Source organism: Arachis hypogaea, chromosome 19, assembly GCF_003086295.3.
Source record: "Arachis hypogaea cultivar Tifrunner chromosome 19, arahy.Tifrunner.gnm2.J5K5, whole genome shotgun sequence".
NCBI classification, from domain to species: domain Eukaryota; kingdom Viridiplantae; phylum Streptophyta; class Magnoliopsida; order Fabales; family Fabaceae; genus Arachis; species Arachis hypogaea.
Window position 1 is genome coordinate 98,837,818 of NC_092054.1, and position 25,234 is coordinate 98,863,051.

General features: G+C 33.7%; 1 protein-coding gene and 1 long non-coding RNA gene across 2 annotated transcripts; both read right to left on the reverse strand.

The window, feature by feature from the left end:
• Positions 1 to 480: 480 nt before the first annotated feature.
• LOC140182024 (uncharacterized) lies at positions 481 to 4,211 on the reverse strand. The gene is made up of 3 exons (XR_011877829.1): positions 3,621 to 4,211; positions 3,437 to 3,536; positions 481 to 720 (listed from the first exon to the last, which is right to left on the reverse strand). It is a non-coding gene; the product is annotated as an uncharacterized lncRNA (long non-coding RNA).
• Positions 4,212 to 18,477: 14,266 nt separating this feature from the next.
• LOC112775751 (methionine gamma-lyase) lies at positions 18,478 to 24,983 on the reverse strand. The gene is made up of 3 exons (XM_025819585.3): positions 24,351 to 24,983; positions 23,844 to 24,130; positions 18,478 to 19,253 (listed from the first exon to the last, which is right to left on the reverse strand). Exons 1-3 carry the CDS (start codon positions 24,815 to 24,817, stop codon positions 18,679 to 18,681), a joined length of 1,329 nt encoding a protein of 442 aa, XP_025675370.1. The 5' UTR covers positions 24,818 to 24,983; the 3' UTR covers positions 18,478 to 18,678.
• Positions 24,984 to 25,234: the final 251 nt, after the last annotated feature.

Consider the following 25,234-nt stretch of genomic DNA (forward strand, 5'->3'; position numbering starts at 1 on the left):
TAATATGAATATTTTTTTAGGTTATAATTATGTGTTGTGGTGCAATTTTTTTCTTTATATATTACTACTTACTCCCTTAATTCTCGCTTTCATTCAAAAATGAGAAAAAAATAAGATGTACACTATGAGATCAATTTACAATCCAATTACTTGATCATCTATGTGATCACCAAGCAATCGAATACATAATTTATTCTCTAATTTATAAAATTTAACAAAGACATTGGTAAACATATTGGTTTCGCATTTATTTATATATTTTATTTATTTATGTTATATTTGTAATTATATTATATCTATTTTTATCAATGTATTTTTTTAAAAAATATCGTTAGTATAGCACATTGTGTATTATGTAACACCCTAACTACCAAAGCTCACGCTTCCGGCTGCGCGACTCTGATAGCTCGGACATTACGACGACACTTATACTATTTAATACTAAAATATGAGCCTATTTAAAACTTTAAACCACAAAATTGCTCCCAAAAATACTTTCGTTCGACAAAGTACATCCATAGATACCATATAACTTACAAAAACTCATAAAGAATACATCTATATATATATATAACATTACAAGCATTAACCAATACAATTCCTATCCCTCTTACAGAATATATCAAGATAAAGGCGAGGGTACAACAAGTAATAATCTAAAGCAATACAGAGCATTTCAACAACAACTAAATAAACTCTTCGTGACTTCTGCGCCATATCCTGAAAGGGGAAAAATGTAGGGGGGGTGAGAACATCATCCTCGAAAGGGTTCTCAGTAGAGGGTTTTTAGGAACTACTGTAATAGGATACGTGAAGATAAACCGTACCAGTGATTAATAACCGTCTTATGCCTCTTTTCAAAAACAACGGTTTACAATAAAAGTAAAGTCGGAAATCTTTTCTGAAAGAGGAACCATTCAATTCTCAAAAACTCAAAAGCCTTTCAAAACGGTTTATCTATGCTGAAACAAAATAGCCTTTCATATTTTATTCCAAACCAGAAACACAAAACCGAAATCAACCATCGGTTCATCTCATTCTAACCACGGCCCTAGGCCCAAACAATCCAACCATCAACCAATCACCACAGTCTAACAGAGTCCCAGTTGCAAACACAGATAGGAAGTTCAAGCACAAACAAACAATTACAGCAAGTAGAACAATTAGCAGTTAATCACATAGGCAAACCAAGTACAATATGCACACCCAAACAATGTCACATAGATGCATATGATGCATGCCTGTCCCTAGTGGCTGATGATATCATCTGTCGGTTATATAGCCAACCCGACACGTCCTGATAGCTAACCATGGACAGAAACACCCATCGCGGAGCAAGTAGGTTTGAGCTACAACCCCATTGCTACTACCCGCTCAACCCAGAGCCAGTGAAATAACCACTACTGTGGCTACTACCCAGGCGGGTGTTTAAAAGCTCAACCTGGAGCGAGTGGAATCACCACTACTACCGCTACTACCCAGGCGTCACAGTCTCTGACCTGGAGCAAGTGGGACGAACCACAACTCTTGCTACTACCCAGGTATCTCAAGCATATATTCATTTAGTCCCAGCCATGGATCAACATCCATCTCAGCCATCCGGCTTAAATTCATAATTCATAGTCAGCCATACGGCCCATAACTCATTCGGCAATCAGCCATAAATCAATATCATACACAGCCATTCCGGCTCACGGTTCAATCCAGAACCAGCCAATATTCATAATCATATACAGTCATTCCGGCCCATAACAAAACAACACTTCAACCATTCAACATCATCAAATTCATAAAACTGGCATTTAAGCCACAAATCACTTTTCTCAAGCCATTTCACTTTGAAATCAAATTTCAACGCTTTTCAGCCTTGGCTTTAAAAATCTCATTTCTCAAATCATCTCAGGCTCATAAGTCAAATTTACTCAAAGTGAGTTCCTTGTTTAAAACAAAGCTACTCTCGGCATTCTCTTTCCAAAACTTCCAAAACCATGGCAAGTTAAGGATTTATTTCAAAGTATTCAAAATCACCCATCCATCAATGGGATTTTATAACAAAAGTTTCTCGGCAGAGTCCCAAGTCTTTAGGGGAGAATATCATAGCTCATTTTGCCAAATTAACTTAAAATCATTAAAACCTTGGCTTTCCGCTTTGAGTAATAAAATAGGATCTAAGCCAAACCGAGTCATGAAATCAATTACTCCTTTCAAAGCCATTTCCTTTACTTAACAAAACCGGCTTCAATTCCACGACTAAATCTAAAGCGTTTCAAACTACCAAGAGAATCATTTTCATTGTGTTAAACTAAAGTTTAAAAGATACTTTGAATCTTATTTAAAACATCAAAATAATGAGGCTCATCAATCGAAATCTAATTCCTTTTAAAATCATGAAAACTCTTCCAAGGGACAATCTTTATGTTTAATAGAGAAAAACATAAACCCGTTTTTACCTTTTTAAAACAGCCTCAAAGCAAAATTCTCTTCCGAATGACTTGTACCCAAAGACATAGTGTTCTTCTTGGAAAATAAGGAGAAATCATGATTCTCTTTTCAACAATTCTTTCAAAGTGTAACTTCGTTGCTTTCTTAATTATTCTAAGTAAAGGTAATAAAAGAAGCCATAATTTCACAATCCTCTAAATAAATAGGAAAGGCATTAACTCAAAATTCTCCAAATAACATTTCAAATAAGGACTCAGATTCTATAAAAATTTCGGCAGCATCTCCCCTAAAACTTGGACTTTGCCACCCGGTTCGGGTCCCAACTAAACCGTTCCTCAATCCCTTTCAACAGTCCAAAAATCCAAAAATATCAATTCCAATTCAAGTTAAATCCAACAGTCGCCTCATTGGCATATCTCAAGGAAACCGTTTCAAAATCAAATCAACATCAACCGATTTAACTCATTTCCAAAGCTTTAAAGAAACGGCTCAGTAACAAAGCATTTGTCCCAAAACCAAGTCAATTAAAGTAATCCAGGCTGAATTCAAAAGTGTATTCGACTTTTCACATCATCAAAATAATTGACTCAATTCAAACCAATCCTCAACGGATTAAACTCAGATTTCAAATCTTTTAAAGAATCAACTTCAAAACATTACATTTCACAAAGCCGCACAACAATTCAGCCAAACCAACATCCATAATCATCCGAGTCAATCAAAAAATACATAAGTTTACAATCACCAAATACACAATATCTCACATCAGTATCCATATGTAATAATTCCAACAATAAACTATAGTTTTCGGAAAGCGCCCCTATCTTAACGCAAAACCATAGCCCAAACGCGTCACAAAGTCTTTTCCGCCTCAACCCGAAATCAACAATCGAAATCCCGGCAACCAAAACCTCGGTATAGCAATTAACGCCGCAAAATGTCAGTTATGATAATAAAACAGCGATTAAAGGGCTCTTCCAAACAAAACGCTTACCGAACTCGAGAGAACCAAGTAGCGGCTGCACCAGTGGTGGATTCTGGCAACACCAACCTCACAGCTGGTGACCAGAACGACGGCAACTCGCGGTAAACTCCTGACACAACCAGCCTTAGCAACAACTCTCATGGCCCATGGAGAAATTAACAGGTAAAGAAGTTGAAGCAGGGTTAGAGCTTACCATCATAGAAGACTCAGCGGCTGTTTCCGGCAGCAGAGGTGGCGGCATCGAGGTTTTTCGGCAGCCAAAACAATAGCAACAGCACTAACCCAAAACAGAGCAGAATCTGAATGAGTGGCAAAACCCCAGGACAGTTCCGGCGACACAACAGTAGCATACGGCGAGCCCAGCAGCTCCGGTGATGGATCTTTGGTGATGGTGGAGGAAGGCAGCGACCCTCAACAGCGGCGAGCCCAGCCTCGCGGCGGCAACAGCAACCCCGCGGCGGCTCCTTTTTCGCGCACCCTCTCTCTCTGTGCGTGTGGTCAGCAGCGGTGGTAGGGACGGGTTCGACGGCGGAAACCCGACGAAACCAGCGGCGCTGTGCCTCCTCCACGCTCGCGAGCTCGACGGCGCCGATGGTGCGGCGGTGGCGGGCTGAACTGGAGCGCGATCGGCAGCTCGTGGTGAGTTGCAGTGAGGACGATGGCGGCGTGGGTGAAGCCCCCTCTCTTTCCCTCAGCTCTCTCAGAAGTTCTCCTCCCCTATTATGTGTGTGCGCTTTTCGTTTTTGGGGTGAGAAAGGGGCTTGCGGCTGCTGCTGCAGCTTCTGATGGGAAACGGTAACGGGTTAGGATTTTTAGGGTTAGAGTTTCATTTTCAAAAATTAGGGTTATGGGCATTTAAGTAATTTCACTTAAAATTGGGGATAATATGGTAATTAAAACTCAAATTAAATCCAACACTAGATGTATATAGAAAATACTATTTGCTCATCAATTTTTACAAATTACTTTCAATAAAATGCCCAAATCAAATAATTAGAAATAATTTACTTAATTTCTTCATTTTTCCAAAATAGCAATAGTAATATTTAAAATATTACTTACCTAATTCAAATCATATAAAATCCTTATTATTTTATAACTATCAACTTTATAATTTAAATATAGAAAATAATCCAATAATTATAAAATTGGATAATAATCATAACTCGTCTCAAATTCAATAAATCAAAACTTGCCTTAATTACCTTTAATAAAATAATTTCTGAAATTAAGGCTATAAATAACCATATGATTTGAGACTTGATCATAAAAAGACTTTTCAAAGGTTTTGGGTCTTACATATTAAATAAATTAAATGATAGAAACACCTAACTATTTTCTTTTTCAGTCAAGATTAAGTAAAATACTGTAATTTAGACTTGCAATATCAACATATTAATAGTAAAATAAAGAAAAAATGTAATATTATATAAAAAAAAATTTAAATCATAATTGCAATTTATTATTGAAATAATAATTTAAATATTTTAAACGGGATAATTTCATTTAGAGAATTCATAATTTAAACATAATTTTTATACACTTAATAGGTACATTCGAATTAATACATTTAATACTATATTTAAAAAAACACGAACAATGCGCATTATATTATTTATTTATTTATTAAATTATTACAATTTAAATTAATTTTAATAGAATAATTTAAAATTATAATTTCAGTTTTATCACGTGCATGGTATGGGTTATTACACTTGTTAATGGAACTAAGAAAAGAAAAAGTTCTTCAGCACTAGAAATTTGAAAAAAGTTTATCTTTAAAGATTTAAATTTCAATCCTTAATGATTTTCAAAAGAAAAAAATTCTATGCAAATAATAAAGAAAAAAAAGAGGTTTAAAAAAATTCAAATAAACCAAAAAAATACTTGTTGCTTAAAGAGGTATATTAAAGTTATAAACAGTCATGTATTTTCTCCAATAAAATTTAAATTTTAAAATAAGTGATTTTATGATAGTTTTAAATCAGGGATACCCAAAAAAAAAGAAAAAAAAAAAACCTTCAAAGCATTAGTACCTAAACTTTATATAATGGAGTTTATTTTCTTCTTAAACAACCAAAACTTAAAATTTTTAAGACAAAATTTAAAGATGTTACTCTAACATATACAGAAGTACAAGATCATTCTGGCAACAACACAAAAATCATGGTCCTTAGCGCTCTTTTTCACCGATATGCTTTTGTCTTTCCAACACACAACAGAAAATGCTAAATGATGCTTTTATTTCATTGGTGACATCTCCTGCAGTGATATTGAAGACATGACTTAGGCAAACGCGTTGACTTTTTCTATCATTCAATTCACTATAATTGTACATTTTGAAAAATAAAATTTGCACCACACTTTATACTACACATTTTTTTTTATACTTCTTTTAGTGGCGGATTTTTTGGATATTGCATAGTATTGTGTTATGTATTGTTATTGGAATCGATGTGTATTTTTTGTTGGTGTGGCATTAAATTTTTTTGGGAAAATGAATGTATTAAATCACACCGTTTAATTTTTTTGCATTGAAAATTTTATTTTTGTAGTACAAAAATTGTTGAGTCTGATTATATCGTTGTATTCTTTTGGAATCTCTCGAAGCCCAACTCAATTTTTTAAATTGGAAAACGCATATAATTTCGGAGCGCCTTCCCAACCTCTTGCTTGACTCCTAGCAAGCTTGGTGTATGTTTCACCATGTCCTTTTAAATCGAGAATCTTGTCAGAAACTTCCTAACCAGGTTGTCGAAACAAGTCACCGACCTGGGCGGTAGGTTCTCAAAGTACTTCATTGCAGCTTTGGTCAAAGTCATTGGAAATGCTTTGCAACAAATAGCATTAGAAGCGTTAGTTAGGTACATTCAACTTTTGAAGTTGCTGAGATGGTGCCTCATGTCAGTCGTTCCATCGTAAAGGTCCATATCGGAGGTTTTAAAATTTCTCGGGACTTTGGCCCTCATGATCTCTTCTACCAACGGATCCTCAACCCATAGAGGACTTTCCTCCCGATCTGCTCGATTGCTCCATTTTCGGAGATCAGCTTCCAATTTTAAGAGCTTTTCTTCTAGCTCCCTTTGCCGTCGTACCTCCCTTCGCAGTTTCCGTTTTGCCTCCCGTTGATGTTCAGCTTCTTGCTCAACATGATCTAGTCATCCACAGTAGCCATGGACTAAGCCTAATATCTCTATTAGATGTGGAGGTTCTTCATCTTTTGGTGGGTGTACCTCTAATTGAATCTGTTTTGGCCGGGGATTTCCTAACATCCCTTCCCCATGGGAGCCGTGCATTCTTTCCCGTGGTGGAGGTGTTGCAAGTGTGAGATCCTCACATGATGAGGCTCTGGTTCTGATTCAGATGTCGTATGACCGTTGATAAACCACTATTTTATGGTTTATCTTGTGCTCGATTGAGTGGTTTTTATCAATTCTTTGCTCACTTATTCATATAATTTGCATGGTTTTACAATTCCTTCTTAATTCTGTGATATAGTTGAAAACATGTTTCCTAGGCCTTTAAACTGCTAATTTTAATTATCCTTTATTACCATTCGATGTCGTGATCTGTGTGTTAAATTTTTTCAGGCTTTATAGGGCAGGAATAGCTTAGAGGATGGAAAAGAAACATGCAAAAGTGGAAGGAATGCGAAAAATGAAGTTTTGAGAAGCTGGCAGCGACGCACACGTGTGGACGACGCGTACGCGTGACATGCGCCACATGCAGAAAGTTGCAGAAAGTGCTGGGGGCGATTTCTGGGCTCCTTTTGGCCCAGTTCCAAGCCCAAAAAATACAGAATAGAAGCTACAGAATGGGGAAAACACAAGAGACGATTCATTCATTCATCAATTCACACAATTCTAGGTTTTAGATGTAGTTTCTAGAGAGAGAGACTCTCTCCTCTCTCTAGATTTTAGGATTTCTCTTAGTTTTAGGTTTATTTCTTCTCAATTCCAGGTTCAATGTTCCTTTAATTTATTTTCTCTTCTACTTTTAATTGTCTTAGCATTCTAGTTTATTTATCTTTCCAATTGAATTTATGAACTCTCCATGTTAGATTTGATTTTATATTTAATGCAATTTGAGGTATTTCATGTTTATTGCTTCTTCTTTTATTGGTTATCATTGATCTTGCAATTGTTGGCTTTAGATCTTATATTCTATTATTACTTTTCTGTGCTTTTATTTTGTGCCTACCAAGTGTTTGATAAGATGCTTGGAAGGATGTTAGAGTAGGATTTTATGTTCTTGGCTTGGGATGGTAACTTAGGAACTCTTGAGTTACTAATGTCCAAGTAATTGATGATTGGAGCCATTAACTCTAGTTCTCACTAATTGAATTGGTGGAGAGCTAGGACTTATGGACTTGGATTGATATAGCTCATTTAACTTTCCTTTACTACTAGTTAGAGGATGATTTAATGGGATTGATCCTTGCCAATTCTCATGTTGTGGTTAGTGATAAGGATAGAGATCTTTGACCACCAAACATTTCCAAGACCTCTTTATCATTTGATTTTCATTATCATTTACTTTTTCTTGTTTTCTTATTTAAAAAAAAAACCCTAAAAGATACAATCTCATAACCAATAATAAATACACCTCCCTGCAATTCCTTGAGAGACGACCCGAGGTTTAAATACTTCAGTTATTAATTTTATTGGGTTTGCTTAAGTGACAACCAAATTTTTGTATGAAAGGATTCTTGTTGGTTTAGAAACTAAACTTGCAACGAGAATTTATTTGTGAAATTCTTTACTAGCAAAAATCCTCTCATCTAAATGGCGCCGTTGCCGGGGAATTGTAAACATGTGTCTTATTATTGGTTATTGTGAATATTGTGAATAATTTTGCTTTTTCGTTCCTTTGTTAGTTGTTTCTAGTTTTAGGAGTTTATTTTCATTATTTCTTATTAGTTTTTGTTTTTACTTTCTCTTACTACTATGAATTCTCACCCCTTTGGCTATGAGTTTGGTTACAATCATGTTATAGGAAGAGGAGATTACAATGACAGCTTGGATCAAGGAATGGACAATCAAAGATGGGAGGAGCCACAAGGATTTTATCAACCCTCTTGGCAACAACCGCCTCCAAGGTATTATCAACAACCATTCTATGATGCTTACCAAGACAATGGTTATGGTAGACCTCTTCGTGACAATCAACACCCACCATAAAATACCTATGAACCCCCTCCTCAACATAGCTTTGAACCACCATACTCACAAGCCCCCTACTACCAAACACCACCATATGACCCTAACCCTTAAACACCACAACCACCACCTCAATATACACCATCTCCATACCCTTATCAAGAAGAACCACCTCCGTATTATGAGCCTTTTCTCCCAACAAATGAACCCTCCTATCCACCTTAAGCTCCCATAAATGATACCTTTAATGTTATTCACCAAGGGCAAAGAGAGTGTCAAACCACACTTATCTCTACTCTCATTGGTCTCACCTCTAAACTCCAAAATCTTATATCCCGCATGGACCAACCCTCTACCTCCAATATTCAACCCTCAAGCTTTACTGCACCACCACCCTCCGTGCAAGAATACCCATATCCATCAATCCAAGAGCAACATGATTCCAATTATGCTACTAACCCGGAACAAGAGAGAAGGGATCGTCTTAGGGACGTAATGGATTAGTTTTACGCACACATACTTCAAGAGAAGCAAGAGGAGGCCCAAAAGGTAGAGGTAGGAGAGACCCTTGAAGATGAAGGAATAGTTGAAGAATTAGTGAAGGTTGAACAAGAGGAAAGTTCCATTATTGAAGACAACTCTACACTAAGTGACATCAAGGAGGAGTTTGATTTTGTATTAGAGCAAGTGGAGAAAGCCGAAATTATTGAAAAAGAGGAAGTGGTTGAGGACTTAGAAAATGCAGAACCTCCATGGGAAACTCAAGTCATAGAGCCTCCTTCCAAGACGTTTGAATTTGATGTTGAAGAGGGTGTACAACCTCTAAGGCATATCATGGTTGAAGACTTGGAAGCGGTTGATCATGAGATGAGTTCAATAGTTAATGAGTTTCTACCTACAATTGAACCCTCTCCCATTGAACTAGAGGAAGAGGTTAATGTTGCAGAAGCTTGTCAAGAGGTGGAGACCATCAAAGAGGAGCCCAAGATAGTGAAGCATACATTGGCAAGGCTGCCACTGGAGCTACCTCCCCCCAAGCCTTTACCATCCAACACAACATTCAAGTACGTAAAATTCTTATCCCTGAATTGTACCTTCCCACTTGAATATGGTCTTCTTGAAACGGATGGACAACTTAGAGCTATCTGCGGTTTTAAGAGCAAAAGGGAGATGGTTAGTGGTTGGCAACACCATCCTAGGTTCGTTATGGTTGGATGTTCAAGATCTAAGTGCAGTGGTTGGTATAAGTCTCAATTGAATGGGTCTAGACAGTTGTTTGAATGTCTTAGTGAGAATTCCGATTGCTCACCACCCAAGTAGAAAAATGATGATCAATAAGAAGACGGGTGTAAAAGCAAGGTTTGGGAGCCCGGAATTCATTATAGCAATCAACACTCTTGGGGCCTTGTCACTTGCTTTAACTTGCTCGGGGGCTTTATGTGCCTAGTTTGGGACCCCAGAGGCTATTGGAATTACAAACATTGGTGGAGATTCCTGGATGAGTTCAAGCACAAGCCACCATAACAAGGGGCTCACCAAATGTTCAACTTAAGGACTTTAACTAAAAGTGCTAGGTGGGAGACAACCCACCATGGTATGATCTTTCATTTTTATTCTTAGTTTTATTTTATTTTATTTTATTTTTATTAGTGTTTATTCATAATTTCTGCATGATCATCTGTATTCTGCATAAAAAAAAAAGGGCAACCCACGCGTGCGCGTCGGCCACGCATGGGCGTCGATTCAAAATTTTGATATCCCATACAACAGATAGAAAGTTGTGATGGAATCGTGCGGCTGGTGTGCTCTGCGGACAATTTGACCCAGGCGTGCACGTCACTTGCAACCTTAGCAACCCACGCGTAAGCATCGTTGACGTGCACGCGTGGATATGGCAATCGGCGTAAATGGGTGATTAACCCGAGAGTTGTGCTGCCCTCGCACTGGAACTGTGCTAGAGGCACAAATTCAACCACGCGTACGCGTCCCTGACGCGTGCGCGTCAGTTCGCTTTCAGACCACCCACGCGTACGCGTGGGCGACGCTTACGCGTCGAATGGCCAACTCAGATTTCACGCGTACGCGTGCTGCACACGTACGCGTCACGCCCCGTTTTTCATTTCTTACTTCTTTCTTCCCTCCTTTCTCCTTCTTTTCTCCTCCTTTCTTACTTTCTTCTTCTTTTCTCACTTTCTTCTCATCTTTATTCTCCTTCATTCTCTTTTACATACTGCATTTGCATACTTTCTTTCATTGTTTTTTAATTTTATTCATATTTTTATCTCCTTTTCTAATTTTCTATTTCACCATTGGTGTTAAATGTTCTTATTCAGCTGTTGCATTTTTTCTTAAATTATTTTGGTGCTTCGTGACCTGTTCTAAACTGTTGGGTGTTATTAATTATAAGTCAATGCTATTTTTTATGATACTGGTATTACAATTGCATTGATATGCACTTATATTGTCTTTCATTACCCACACTCTCTCCCCCATTGTTGCAATTTTTGCACTACTGATATGTCATGTGCTTATACTATTTTCTCATGTATATGTTGTAGCTACCATGTAGTTGAGACCCTCATTATTTGGCATTAACCCACCCATATTTTATCTATTTTTTATCTTTGTTTCTGGGTTACTTTTCTTCTTTTCCTCTTCTTTCAAGATGGCCACCAAGAAAGGAAAAGAGAAGCTTCTCAATGGAGTGACAGACAAGTCCATCTGCACAATCTATGGAGAAAAGCATCAGTTGTAGTAGCCCGTCCACTTGCACATCTTAGCATGCACCGAGGACGTGCAATCTATAAGTGTGGGGAGGTCGATACCGACTTCCGTGGGTTAGTTAGTTCCTATTTCAACGCCAATGTTTAATTTTCTATGTTAAACTAGTTGTTGCATTTGCATGTTTGATTGCATGTTTGTTGATTTTGTGCATGTTCTTCTACCACTACTTGGTTAAAGTAATGAGTTTCTTTTCAAGACCCTGTTTTACAATATTTCACTAATTTAAATTGAACATTTATGTTAAACTTGTTGGGAGACTATAATTTGGAACATGAATTATAGCTAAGAACGCACAACCTGTGAGATTTGATCTTAATTACATGGTTACATTATTTAACCATAATATTTTATCTTGTGTGTTTTCTTCTCTATGATTGTAATATATATTTTGTTCCATTCTATATGTCAATTATTTAGTATATTTACATGCTTGCATATGATTGAGGTCATCATTTGATTTTAGCTCACTTATCCCAAATAGCATACCCTTTCAATTACCTTTGTTTGCCACTTTGAGCCTTTTAATCCATATTTGTTATATATTTTACCACATCACTAGCCTTAAAGCGAAAAAACAATTAATTACCCCAATTGAGTCTTTGGTTAGCTTAAGATAGAGATGGTGTGTCAATTAATTGTGGGAAACTATGGGAACTTGGGTTGATGAAAGTGTACAGTGTTTCATTGACAAAATATTGGAAATTTGGGTACCTACTCATGTGAGAGCAGAAAAATTAAAAATCCATGTGCATTGATATGTTATGCTTACTTTTATATTTTTAATTAAAAAAATCAAATCACAAATATTCAAATAAATAAATAAATAAATAAGGGGACAAAATTACCCCAATGTTAAGTTTAATGAAAGATCAATGCATATGTGATAAAATTAAAGAAAAGTTGATGCATGAGTATGTGATGCAAATGTGGAAACTTTGGGTAGCTAGGCATGATTTTGGAATTACATAGAGTGTGTGTGTATGTTAGGTGAAAGCTTAGGTTCATCAAAGATTCATATTTTAGCTCATTTGGCCATACATATATCCTCACCCTTACCTTAGCCCCATTACAACTTTGAAAAGACCTCATGATGTTTGCATTGGTGTACTAAATTTTTGTTGATTGGTTAGATGAAGAACAAAGTCTAGAAAGCATGACTAGAGAAGAATAGAGTGAATTAACCCTAGATACTTGAGAGATTAGAGTGCATATACACTACCAGTGAGGGTTCAATGCTTGATTCAATGTTCCCTACTTTCATGAGCTGTCTTCCTACAAGTTTACTTGTCTTTTACTGTATGATTTAAATTAGTGGAATCTGATTTATTTCTGTCTTGAAGAGCTTATTTACTTTTAACCAAGTAGACAGAATCATCTTAGCATATAGTTACATTCATAGATTGCATCTCATGAGTCTTACTTTCTCCCATTCATTCTTTATATCTCCTTGAGCTTAGCATGAGGACATGCTAATGTTTAAGTGTGGGGAGATTGATAAACCACTATTTTATGGTTTATCTTGTGCTCAATTGAGTGGTTTTTATCAATTCTTTGCTCACTTATTCATATAATTTGCATGGTTTTACAATTCCTTCCTAATTCTATGATATAGTTAAAAACATGTTTCCTAGGCCTTTAAACTGCTAATTTTAATTATCCTTTATTACCATTCGATGCCGTGATCTATGTGTTAAGTGTTTTCAGGCTTTATAGGGCAGGAATGACTTAGAGGATGGAAAATAAACATGCAAAAGTGGAAGGAACGTGAAAAATGAACTTTTGAGAAGCTGGCAGCGACGCGTACGCGTGGACGACGCGTACGCGTGCCTAACACAGAAGACAAGAGACGTGTACGCGTGATTGACGCGTATGCGTGACAAGGAATTTCTCCAAACGACGCGCACGCGTGACCTACGCGTACGTGTAACATGCGCCACATGCAGAAAGTTGCAGAAAGCGTTGGGGGCAATTTCTGGGCTCCTTTTGGCCCAGTTCCAAGCCCGAAAAATATAGAATAGAAGCTGCAGAATGGGAGAAACACAAGAGACGATTCATTCATTCATCAATTCACATAATTCTAGGTTTTAGATGTAGTTTCTAGAGAGAGAGGCTCTCTCATCTCTCTAGGTTTTATGATTTCTCTTAGTTTTATGTTTATTTCTTCTCAATAACAGGTTCAATGTTCCTTTAATTTAGTTTCTCTTCTACTTTTAATTGTCTTAACATTCTAGTTTATTTATCTTTCCAATTGAATTTATGAACTCTCCATGTTAGATTTGATTTTATATTTAATGCAATTTGAGGTATTTTATGTTTATTGCTTCTTCCTTTATTGGTTATCATTGATCTTGCAATTGTTGGCTTTAGATCTTATATTCTATTATTACTTTTCTGTGCTTTTATTTTGTGCCTACCAAGTGTTTGATAAGATGCTTGGAAGGATGTTAGAGTAGGATTTTATGTTCTTGGCTTGGGATGGTAACTTAGGAACTCTTGAGTTACTAATGTCCAAGTAATTGATGATTGGAGCCATTAACTCTAGTTCTCACTAATTGAATTGGTGGAAAGCTAGGACTTATGGACTTGGATTGATATAGCTCATTTAACTTTCCTTTACTACTAGTTAGAGGATGATTTAATGGGATTGATCCTTGCCAATTCTCATGTTGTGGTTAGTGATAAGGATAGAGATCCTTAACCACCAAACCTTGCCAATACCTCTTTATCATTTGATTTTCATTATCATTTACTTTTTCTTGTTTTCTTATTTCAAAAAAACCCAAAAAGATACAATCTCATAACCAATAATAAATACACCTCCCTGCAATTCCTTGAGAGACGACCTGAGGTTTAAATACTTCGGTTATTAATTTTATTGGGTTTGCTTAAGTGACAACCAAATTTTTGTATGAAATGATTCTTGTTGGTTTAGAAACTATACTTGCAACGAGAATTTATTTGTGAAATTTTTTACTAGCAAAAATCCTCTCATCAACCGTCTTCGTAGTGATCGTCTGCCATTGTCAAGGGTTTAATGCCAAGTCCCCGACAACTGCGTCAATGTTTCGAGAGTTACCTGAAACGTTGATTTGGGCCTGGATGTGAGGTCCAGACTCCTTGCGAGATAGCGTCCGACTTGTTCTTGAGCTGAGGTGCCGCCATCCGAGTTCCTCGTGAGGAGGTGTGGGAGGTACCTACATGAGACTCCAATGCTTAAGTTAGTAAGGACTTTAAACAGGTTTTTTTTATAAGAAATTATTAGAACAAAGAATAAAGGGATAGGAACAAGATGGAGAAAAGACGCAACAGAAAAGACACAGCGGAAACATAAAAGATAGATAAGGAGTTTCCTACTAGACTTCTAAGAAACCTATTCTTAGCAACCTAGGTCACTGGAAGGGATTCCCTACTAGACCTTCAAAGAACCTGTCCTTGACAACCTAGATCAGAGGGATGAAAATTAAAAGAGACCACCACGCAGAATCACCTTAGTGTTGGATCCATCAATCTTCTTCATGCAACGAGCGAAGCAAATCACTCACCTCACTTAATCACACTAAAAAACATGCATAAAGCAACTAAAAATTTTATTCATCAAAAGTTGTGTAAATTATCTCACCAAATGTGTTTAAATAGGACCCTAACAAACTAACTAAAAGACAAGATAAGATAACTTAATTTAAATCTCCTACAAATAAGATAACTAATTTAAATCAGATTTGATCTTATTAGATTAGATCAGATTTAATTTAAATTTTAAAATCCTAAAGATATGATAACTAATTTAAATCAGATTTGATCTTATTAGATTAGATCTTATTAGATTAGATCATTTTATTTTAAATTTAAAATCCCTAAAAATACTACTAACCAAATCAGAAGTAAATCAAATCTTTCAACAAACTCTAATAGTAAAACAAATTAAAATAAATGCCTAAAAGTTCGAAAATCAATAATAAATTATGACTCCCATTGAATTTGAAAAGCATTATTGGACTTCTTGTTGTCCTATCTTAGCCCAATGGGCCTTATAAGTTGTCGTCATTTCAGCACCACTGTTTTTGAGACGGATTCTTGGTCTTCTTGGTGTCCAAGACCAGCATAGTACAATTCTTCTAGTATTCAAATCTTTGAACGTGACGAGATTACCATTCTGCCCTTTAACTCTAAAATGACAAAAATGTCCTCCTGACCACGTATCATTTTTAGTAGATTAGAACCTATATATACCTGAGGAGTCTCAGTATAATAGAGATAGTTGGAGGAATTCGTGTAAGCAGTTACTTGCATGGACAAGTAGAGCGTATGGTAGAGATCTCCCCTTAGATCAAGCCTTTTATTTTTATTGGATCTGACTTTTGTGCTAAGTTAGGATATGAACAATTTTAAAATTTTATTAAAAAACATAATCAAATTAAAAAAATTAATGAAAAAAAACCCTAAAAACTACTTAAAATGTCCATGCATCAATTACATTGAAATGATTTTAATATAAAAAAATCTTAGTCATAATACGATTGATTTTAATTGGATCAAGTTTTTCTTTTCATCCAAAACCCCTCATCCAATTACGCAACGTGGTTCACAAAATAGAAATGTTCATGGTCCGATTCGATCTAAAGTCTAGGCTCGGTCTCGATTGTTCTAGGCTAAATTTGGCTCGATTTCATTTAGATCCAATCAAATTCAAAACCAAAAAATTTGACATGGCTAAAATATTCAACTAGATTAGGACCAAGGTTTGGATCATCTAGTTTGACCCGATTAAATTATAAATTGAAAAATGTGGGTTAGGGGTTATGGCGCACACACCAGATCAATTCTTCTTCATGACCTCGTTTCTTTTTGTTCACAAGCATCATGCCCCAGATTTGTCGTGGATGAGAAAGAAATTTCCATTGCTTATGATGTGGTTTTATTTAAATGTTATTTTATTCATTTATATTTTTAAAATTATTAGTCTTATATAATGTTTTTGAGGTAGTGAGCATTAATTTAGGTAGTGTTTGTTTTCAGAAATTGAAACTAACACTGAAGGATTAAGATTTAATATTGTGTTTGGTGGGCAAAGATTAAAACTAAAATTTTAGTCTTATAATACAATTTTATTCTTTTCAGTACTTTCAAAAAGTAAAAACATAAAAAATTAAAATTTAAAAAAAAATACTAAAATTTTAATAACATTTTTTGTTAAAAGTATCATCAATTAAACTTTTTAATTTTAAATTTATCACTTAATTTTTATATTTATCTTAAATTAAATATAATATTAAAACATAACTTAATATATTTTATATTAAATACAACACAAAAATTTAATTTAATCTCTATCTCTCCGTCTTTCCATCTCAATTTGAATTTCCTTTCTAAACAGAGTTTTATAGTGCAGCAAATCTCAATGGGGATTGTCGCATTATCTCTGGTCTTTTGCATTGCATTTATGCTTGAGTCCTCTTTATTATCCGATTTGTGTTTAGTGTTTAATGAAATTCAAAACATAATACATATTTGTTACTTTACTAATAATTTTAGGCCAAAAAAGACCTATCGTAATTTTGAGGTTCAATTTTTTCGTTATGGAACCAAGCAGCGTTATGTGCTTCAATATGGAATTAGAGCGTGCTAGACCAAAGGGTGGGACAATTTTATGTTACTGGCAGGGATAGAAATCACATGGTCCGAGGGGTCCGATTTTACAATTGCTGAAATTTGAATTTCCCAACTTGAAAATCAGACCATGGGTATTGTATATATATGAATTTTTATATAAGGAATAAAATGAAGTCGGACCATGGGTATTGTAAGAATATAAATTTTATATAAAAAATAAAATGAAGTCGGATCATGGGTATTGTAAATATATGAATTTTTATATAAAGAATAAAATGAATTCGCATGGTCCGTGTACTCCAAATTTTTTTTTTAACCCAAATCGGACGGTCCGATTTCTGTAATTATTAAATATTGGACGGTCCGATTTGTACTCCATACATTAAATCATCCCACATTTTAGAAAAAATTACCACAATAGATCACAATTTAAAAAAACACCATTGTTAATCCAATATTAAAAATAAAAAAGTGTAATAACATTCTAAGTTCTCACAACAATAATAAAAATAATTAACTTCCTAATACTAATAATAATAATAATAATAATTTTAATTATAAAATATTAAAAAAAATTTAAAAAAAATTATGTATTGAGATAATGTATGATATGAAGTTCAGGACTATCTACATCTCTACATTTTTTTTCTTTAGTATTTTAAAGTTACTTTCACCATGCAAAGTAAGATCCAGAAGGAATAAGGAAGAAGAAGAAGCAGCCGTGGCCCTTCTTTGGGAGAATGGAGTGAATGTGGGAGAATGGAGTGAATGTGAAAATGGATGTTGAGTATGGGTTAACATTGAAAAAAGTGCACCGTTGGAGGAGTCACCTGCGGGCGACACGTAGACGGAGCTCGGACCGTCCGAGAAAGCACACCAAATACGCAGGGTCCGATTTCTACCTTTCCTGACACCACACACAGGTAAAGCTCCCCCTCTTCCATAACCGGGTCTAACTCAAATTTGTCATCCATATACAAATTAAAAAGCGTAATTTTGAGAAAAGAACATCGTCCTTTTTAGAATTTTAATTGAGCATTTTTTTAGACCAAGTTTTCACCATCTGATATAATTGTGTCGGGAAAAAAAAATTATCAGGATTTAAGCTAAATTAAGGTCTTATTTTGTCAATTTTTAACAAATCGATAGTGAGTTCCAACTCCTGTGCCGTACTGCTTCCTGTTATTTATGGCCCTCTTTCTATAATTGATCATTAAAGAATTCGTGTCCCTTTACAAGCGGAGATTAAGGTAACCATTTCCACTCTTTTGTTAAGAGCGTTACTAACAAAGTCTAACAGCTTGATTCTCCATTCGAGTAACTACTCAATTTACTAAAGCATCAAAATCGAATCTGTGCCAAATAATTTCCACTTAATACACGTGTATCTCTTTTAATTTCTGCTTTTATCTCGACACTTTACCAACGTTTCAAATCAGTTTAATCTTTCGAAAATAATTATTTTGACTAAGAAATCTATAAAACAGCAGGTGAATATTTAGAGTCAAATCTATACCAGAATAAATTCGATTTCACGCTACTCTTAGCAATCCTAACACAAAAGTTAAAGTTGCCACGTCTTAATGGACGAAATTCAAAATATAAACATAAACATATTTGTACGTATGATCTTGAACACAAGCTTTATTATCGCATTAAAAGAAGTGACAAAACAGTGAAACATTAATGCAGAGTGCTTCAATTCTTGTTTAGCCCATGTTCTTGGAGTCTAATAAGCGCCTTCTCAAGCTGACTCCACTTCTGCTCCAAGGTCCCAATATAGCCCACTGACATTCTAACTAGGCCCGGTGAGATTCCAGCCAGGGCCCTCTCCTCAGGATCCATCTCACTGCTTGTGCTACTCCCAGAGCATGACATTAGGGTCTCATAATAGCCTAAGCTCACAGCCATGAACCCAAATTGCCCATGGTTTTGCAAGTGGTGCATGAGCCAGTTGGCCCTCTCTTCTGTCTCCATATCAATGCAAAGAAGCCCACCAAACCCATACTCCTTGTTATACATTGACTTCAAGAGCTCATTATGGGGATGGTCTTCAAGGCCTGGGTATATGACCTTGAAGCCCAGATTTTTCAGCCTTGTTGAAAACACAAGTGCACGGTGGCAATGCTCCTTCATCCTTAGGCCCAAGTGAGGGATCCTCTCTGAGAGCTCGAATGCCACCTTTGGGTTCATTGTTGGGCCCAATAACATTAGGGTCCCTTGGTGGAGGTCCATCATCGAATTCACTAGGCTTGCAGGCCCGCACACAACCCCTATCAAGAAATTAGAATTGATAAGTCCAAAAAAATAATAATAAGAAATTAGAATTGATGTAATAAATTCTGCTGTGCTTAATCGTTTCCTAAAAATGTATTATTATTTAATTGAATTGTTGAATAAGTAACACTATAATACCATAAGAAAAAGCGTAAAAAATTACAGCATCATCAATAGGTCAAACACGATCTTAACTCTTAATAGTCTAATGCATCCATTAGGATTGGAGTCACCAAAAAGAAAATCCATCAGTTTTGGAAAAGGTAAACAATCGCACGTCCCACGCCAAAGGTGTGAATTTTCTTTTGTTTGAAACTCAGTGATCAGATTCTCCGACTCTATTGGATAAATAATCTTTTTACATTTAACAACTTTATTTGTTTCAAAACCAAATTAAAGGCCAAATTTATTTTTCCTAGAATAAAACTTTTTTTTAGCATAAATATAAAAAAATTATAAAATCATTTATTTTAAATAAATTATTTTTAGCATAAATAGTAATTAGTCCTCAAAGTAAATATAAAAAAGCTATACTATTTGAAGTATAATTAATTGACAAATTAGTCTTTATATTATTTTAAAAAGAATTATTTATCATATTATAATATTTTGTAAAATTTAATTATTTTGTAATAAAATTTACAGAATTTATTTATCTAATATATATTAAATTTAATTAAAACGATAAAAAAATCAATTTACCTAATGAAGACAATAAATTTTCAATATTTTTAAAATTTTTTAAAAACAAAAATATATAATATTAATTTTTTAAATATCATTCTAGTTGTTTATTGATTATTTATTTCATTACAATTTTATTAGATAAAAAATATAACGTGACAGGACTACGTGGAAATGACATGTTCTTCTACATTTTTCGACAACCTAAACACGTGTATTATGGAGAATGAAAGAAGTGATATAGACACAGAAGGAAAAGACAAAGATCGTTCACGTGGTAGTACGAACGGTGATCACATGTGTCCAAAGGTGGCTTAGTCGAGGTCGTGTGTAAATTGTGCACTCACTTTAATAATTAAGGAGGAATGATAGGGTCAGTAATTTTTGTGATTTGTAGCCATCAAATAGTCATCAAGATAATTTTAATAGTGTGAGATTAGTGTAAGATTTTATTCAATGGCTCACTTTTTTTTTACTAATTATATACTGGTCAAAATTTAACAAAGTTGTTGGCCCTAAACTTTTCCATAATTAAGCATGAGACTAATGTTTGTTTGATTTTGATTTTTTTTTGTTTTTTTTTTCGAGGGAGTACTAAATATTAAACATCTATGTCGTTAATAATAAATAAATAAATAATACTTTTATTATACTTTTGTAAATCTAAAATGCATAAATTTATTGTATTTTTCTTTCGTGTAGAAAACTATGAATTTGAAATACAATTATTATTTTTCTTAAAAATATGATTAATTAAGTAAAAAAAAATATTAAAAGATATATTATTTTAGGATCTAACTCTTCTAAAATTATATTGTTACTTTAGAAAAAAATATACCACTAATCATCTTTGGATTAAAATATTAAGGCTCACAAATAATAAATATTACAAATTTAACGATAATTAAAATATCACTTTATTAATATTACCATTTTAAAATATCTTTTTTCATTATTTTGGACTACTAGCATCATTGTTTCCTTTTTTAAGATAAAGTATATTTTTAAATTTTATATTATTTTAATTTTGTCTTTAAAATTTTTATTTTGTATCAAATATATTTTTGGTTCGTTTGTGTTTTAAGTTTTATTTATGTAAAATTATTACTGAATTTATCTTAAATTTATTGAAAAATTAGTCATTAAAATTATAATAAAATTAAAATAAATAAATAAATAAATATATCCTCAAAAATATTGTATCTTACTACTGTCGTTGTAATTGATATCTCGCAGAAGTGGGGACTATCGCTGTCCGTTAAGGTTTCATGTCTTTAATAAAGATGATGATGATAACTACCAAATACCTAAAGTTGGGTAATTTGTAAAAGTTTTAATAGCTAACCACAAATCTTTTTATATTAATTAATAGTAATGTGTGGGACACCCAACTTATTTGGATCTGCAGATTGATGTGTAGATAAGATACAGTGGTATACTATATGAGCTGGAATAGTGAGTGAGTAAGAGCGTAGTCGTGGATGTATCCAAAGATAAAGGAGTCCCATTTACTTGATTTAACTTTAATTTAATAATTGTCCTATAGAGCATGTTCTCCAACAAAGAAAGATTATAGTAACAATATGCGGACAGACTACATAGCCAAGAAAAGTAGTCACTACAAATATCAAATCTGCTTTGATTTATGTAATTAAAAACTAGATTATCATGGGGAAAGGGGAATGAATCAATCGCATATTCGCACGGCTTGTGGCCCCCAATCATCCACCATTTTAGACAAAAGGACTCACGTGCTTGTTGTGATCTTTGTTAAAACATTATCTTACAGGACCGTTCATACAAATATTGAGAAAAATTATATTTAATTTTGAAATTATTACTTTTCTTTCAAGTACAAATATTTAATAAAACAATTTTTAGAAATAAAAAATTAAAAGTGTTTTTTAAAATTATAAATATAGTTATATCATTGACCTTTTACTCATTAATGTAAGGGATGGTGGCTTTTGTATTCACTTATTATTAAAAAAAAAACTAATTAATTACTTCACCTAATGCATTAAAATCTTTTATTTTATAAATATGTTTTACAATTTTTCTCTATTATTTATTAAATTTGACTCCACCATCTTTAAGAAAATAAAAAAATGTTTAATTAATTAATTTTATTTATATTGACTACAAAATTATTAATCATGTTATAATATGTATCATTCATTTTAGGATTTTGTTAAATGCTATAGAGACAGCCCTAAGAGAGTGAAAAGATTTTTTTTTTCAATACATTCAATGCATGAAATCTTAAACAATAATAAATAAGATAAAATTATTAAACTAGTATCTAAATAATAAAATTTGAATCCACTATCTTTAAGAGAATAAAAAAATAAAAAATAATATGTTTAATTAATTAATTTTATTTATATTGACTACAAAGTTATTAAGTTATAATATGTATCATTCTTTTAAAGATTTTGTTAAATATTACAGGGACACCCGTGAGTGAAAAAAAAAATTGTTTCCAATACATTCAATGCATGAAATCTTAAACAATAATAAATAAGATAAATTAATAAAATAGTAACTAAATAATAAATAATAAAATTTTAATGTATATCACATGATAAATAAGCACTTAATTATACTTTTGATCGTATTTTTTAAAATTATATTTGTCTTAATATATTTTAAAATTATTTTTATCAATAATATAAATTTTAAAATATTATTTTAGTATTTTATGCAATTAAATATTTAATTCACATTTTTTATTGAAACTTTTTGTTTGTAGTATTTTTAAGTAATGCACCCCAAGATTTTTCTAATTATACCTCCACATTATCTTTCTTCACGACTTAAATATTTTGGATCTGTCACTAATTCTATGATGCCCTGAGGAATTATATACCATTATTTTGGAGATTCAAGTACTAATGACGTGTTTGATCTAATCTTATAGTTCATGCTGATAAATGTATCTTTTTTATTACATTAAAAGATTTAAAATCTTTTTTATTTATCAAGTGAAATTTTAACTTTTCCTAAAAACTCATATTTTTTATTACATAATAAATTTTTTTATTTAAATTAAATAAATATAAAATTTATAAAAATACATAAAATATAACATAATTACATAATATACCAAGAAGGTTTCAAAAAAAATAAATAAATATCAGGTACTCAGACTTGATCACAAAAATTAGATGAGTACTAAAGATCCAAGGTACGTGCAAAATTTTTAAAGAATCTCCTTATCTCAGAGAAATTTTAATTGGTGTTTTAGTGTATATAATTGAATTGATGCTATATATATATTTTTTTACCAAAGATACGAAGGATTGAATCCGCAACCTCTTAGATGAGTATGAGAAGATTATGCCATTTGAGTTATTATTCATTGGCGAATTAATGCTATATTTGTTTGATTTTTATCATTTTATTTTATTCAATTTAATTTAAATAATTTTAAATTATAAAATTATAAAAATATTAAATTTAAAATTTAAATTAATAATTTAATTTAATAAAAATAAATATTCTTATATTATGGTACTAATTATTTTAAAGTATAGTAATCTAAATTTTAAATTAAATATTTTTATAATTTTAAAATTTAAAAATTATTTGAATTCAATTAGATGAAATAAAAAAAATAAGAATCAAACAAACATAGCCACAATTCAATTATATACACATCTCCGTTACTAAGACGATAATTGAAACTTATGTATATTTCAATACACTTTAAAAATTGTGCAAGTATCTCGGATATTCATTGTACATTTACATAATTACTTTATATTTTATATATTTTTGTAAATTTTTTTATTTATTTAATTTAAATAAAAAATTATTTTCTAATACTATAAAAAATGAAAAAAAAAATTTAATTTTAAAAAAAAAATTCGAAAAGATAAAAGACCGAAACAAACACAAACCTGCAATGATATCGGCCCCACCACTGATAAACTTGGAGATACTATGAACCACCACGTCAGCACCCAGTCTTGCCGGAGACAGCACCATCGGAGCGAACGTGTTGTCCACCACCACCGTCACACCTTTCCCGTGCGCCACCCTACTCAGCTCCGGCACGTTCGCCACCCTCAGCGTTGGGTTCGACACCGACTCGAAGTACAGCACCTTCGTCTTCCCCTCCACAATAGCCTTCTCCACCATCTCCACGTCGTCAACATCCACGAAACTCGTCGTAATGTTACACGCCCTAGTACAAGTTAGTTTCAACCAAATAGAATCCGTTTAAAAAAATAGTTACAACTGAAAATTAATTAATTAATTAATTTAATAAATTAGTTTGTTAGAGTAGACTCAGATACGACGTTGGAATATAAATGGAGTAATGTTATGGTGCGCCAAGATCCAGCGTGATTTTCTCTATGCTGAATTTGAATTTGTATGGTTTTGGAGTGCTAATTAATTAATACCTAGGGAGGAAGTGGCGGAGGAGGGCGTGAGTGCCGCCGTAGAGTGCTCGGGAGGCAACAATGTGACCGCCGTTGGAGCAGAGCTGGAGGAGGACGGCGGAGATGGCGGACATGCCGCTGGCAGTGCAGTAGGCGGCTTCGGTTCCCTCGAGGGCGGCCATGAGACGGCTGAGGTTGAGCACCGTCGGGTTAAAGTGGCGGCTGTAAATAAAGTAGTCGCCGTCGGGGCCAAGCTCTCCGGAGAACATCCGCCGCATGGTCTCTGGCTCCATCACCGTGAACGTGGCGGAAGCCTCGATCGACATGTTAACCCCGCCGTGTTCTCCAAACTCGTGCCGCGCACTCGCAAGTGCAGCAGCTGGGTCATGGCGGTTGGTAGCAGATGACAATTTCTTGGCATCGCCGCTGCCAGTTTCGTCGGAACGGCTGCGTTTTGGGGTTGTTGCAAAGAAAAGTGTGTCACTCATGGTTGGTTGTGTTGTCTTCGCTATTGTAGAAGAGGAGGATGGAACGCAGGGTATTAAAGGGATGAAGGAAGAAAAAAGGAAACTTAATTAAGCTGTGTATATGGCTTGGATGTTGGAAAGGTGCAAATAGTAGTCGAATTTGATTTGTTTTGCGTGCAATGTATATGTATTTATAATGGTTTGGACCATGAATAATTATTAACGAGGAAGTTTCTTTCCAAGATAGTATGAATGTATTAATTTTTTTTGTTTTTCTAACCACTGAACGTATTAATTACTATACTGAGTTAAAGAGAAAATATTTAATTTGATTTTTGAAATTATATTTAATTTTTAATTTAATTTTTAAAATTTTAATTGTCTCAATTAAATTTTTAAATTTTAATTATGTTAATTTTTTTGGTGATTTTTATCAGA

What these genes read in the sequence shown, in the direction of transcription:
- LOC112775751 (XM_025819585.3), bottom strand. Translation starts at nt 24,817, where the DNA reads ATGAGTGACACACTTTTCTTTGCAACAACCCCAAAACGCAGCCGTTCC. An exon ending in CTCCGCCACTTCCTCCCTAG is followed by an intron (nt 24,131 to 24,350) that starts GTATTAATTAAT and finishes AACTTGTACTAG; the next exon opens with GGCGTGTAACATTACGACGA. An exon ending in TGGGGCCGATATCATTGCAG is followed by an intron (nt 19,254 to 23,843) that starts GTTTGTGTTTGT and finishes ATTTCTTGATAG; the next exon opens with GGGTTGTGTGCGGGCCTGCA.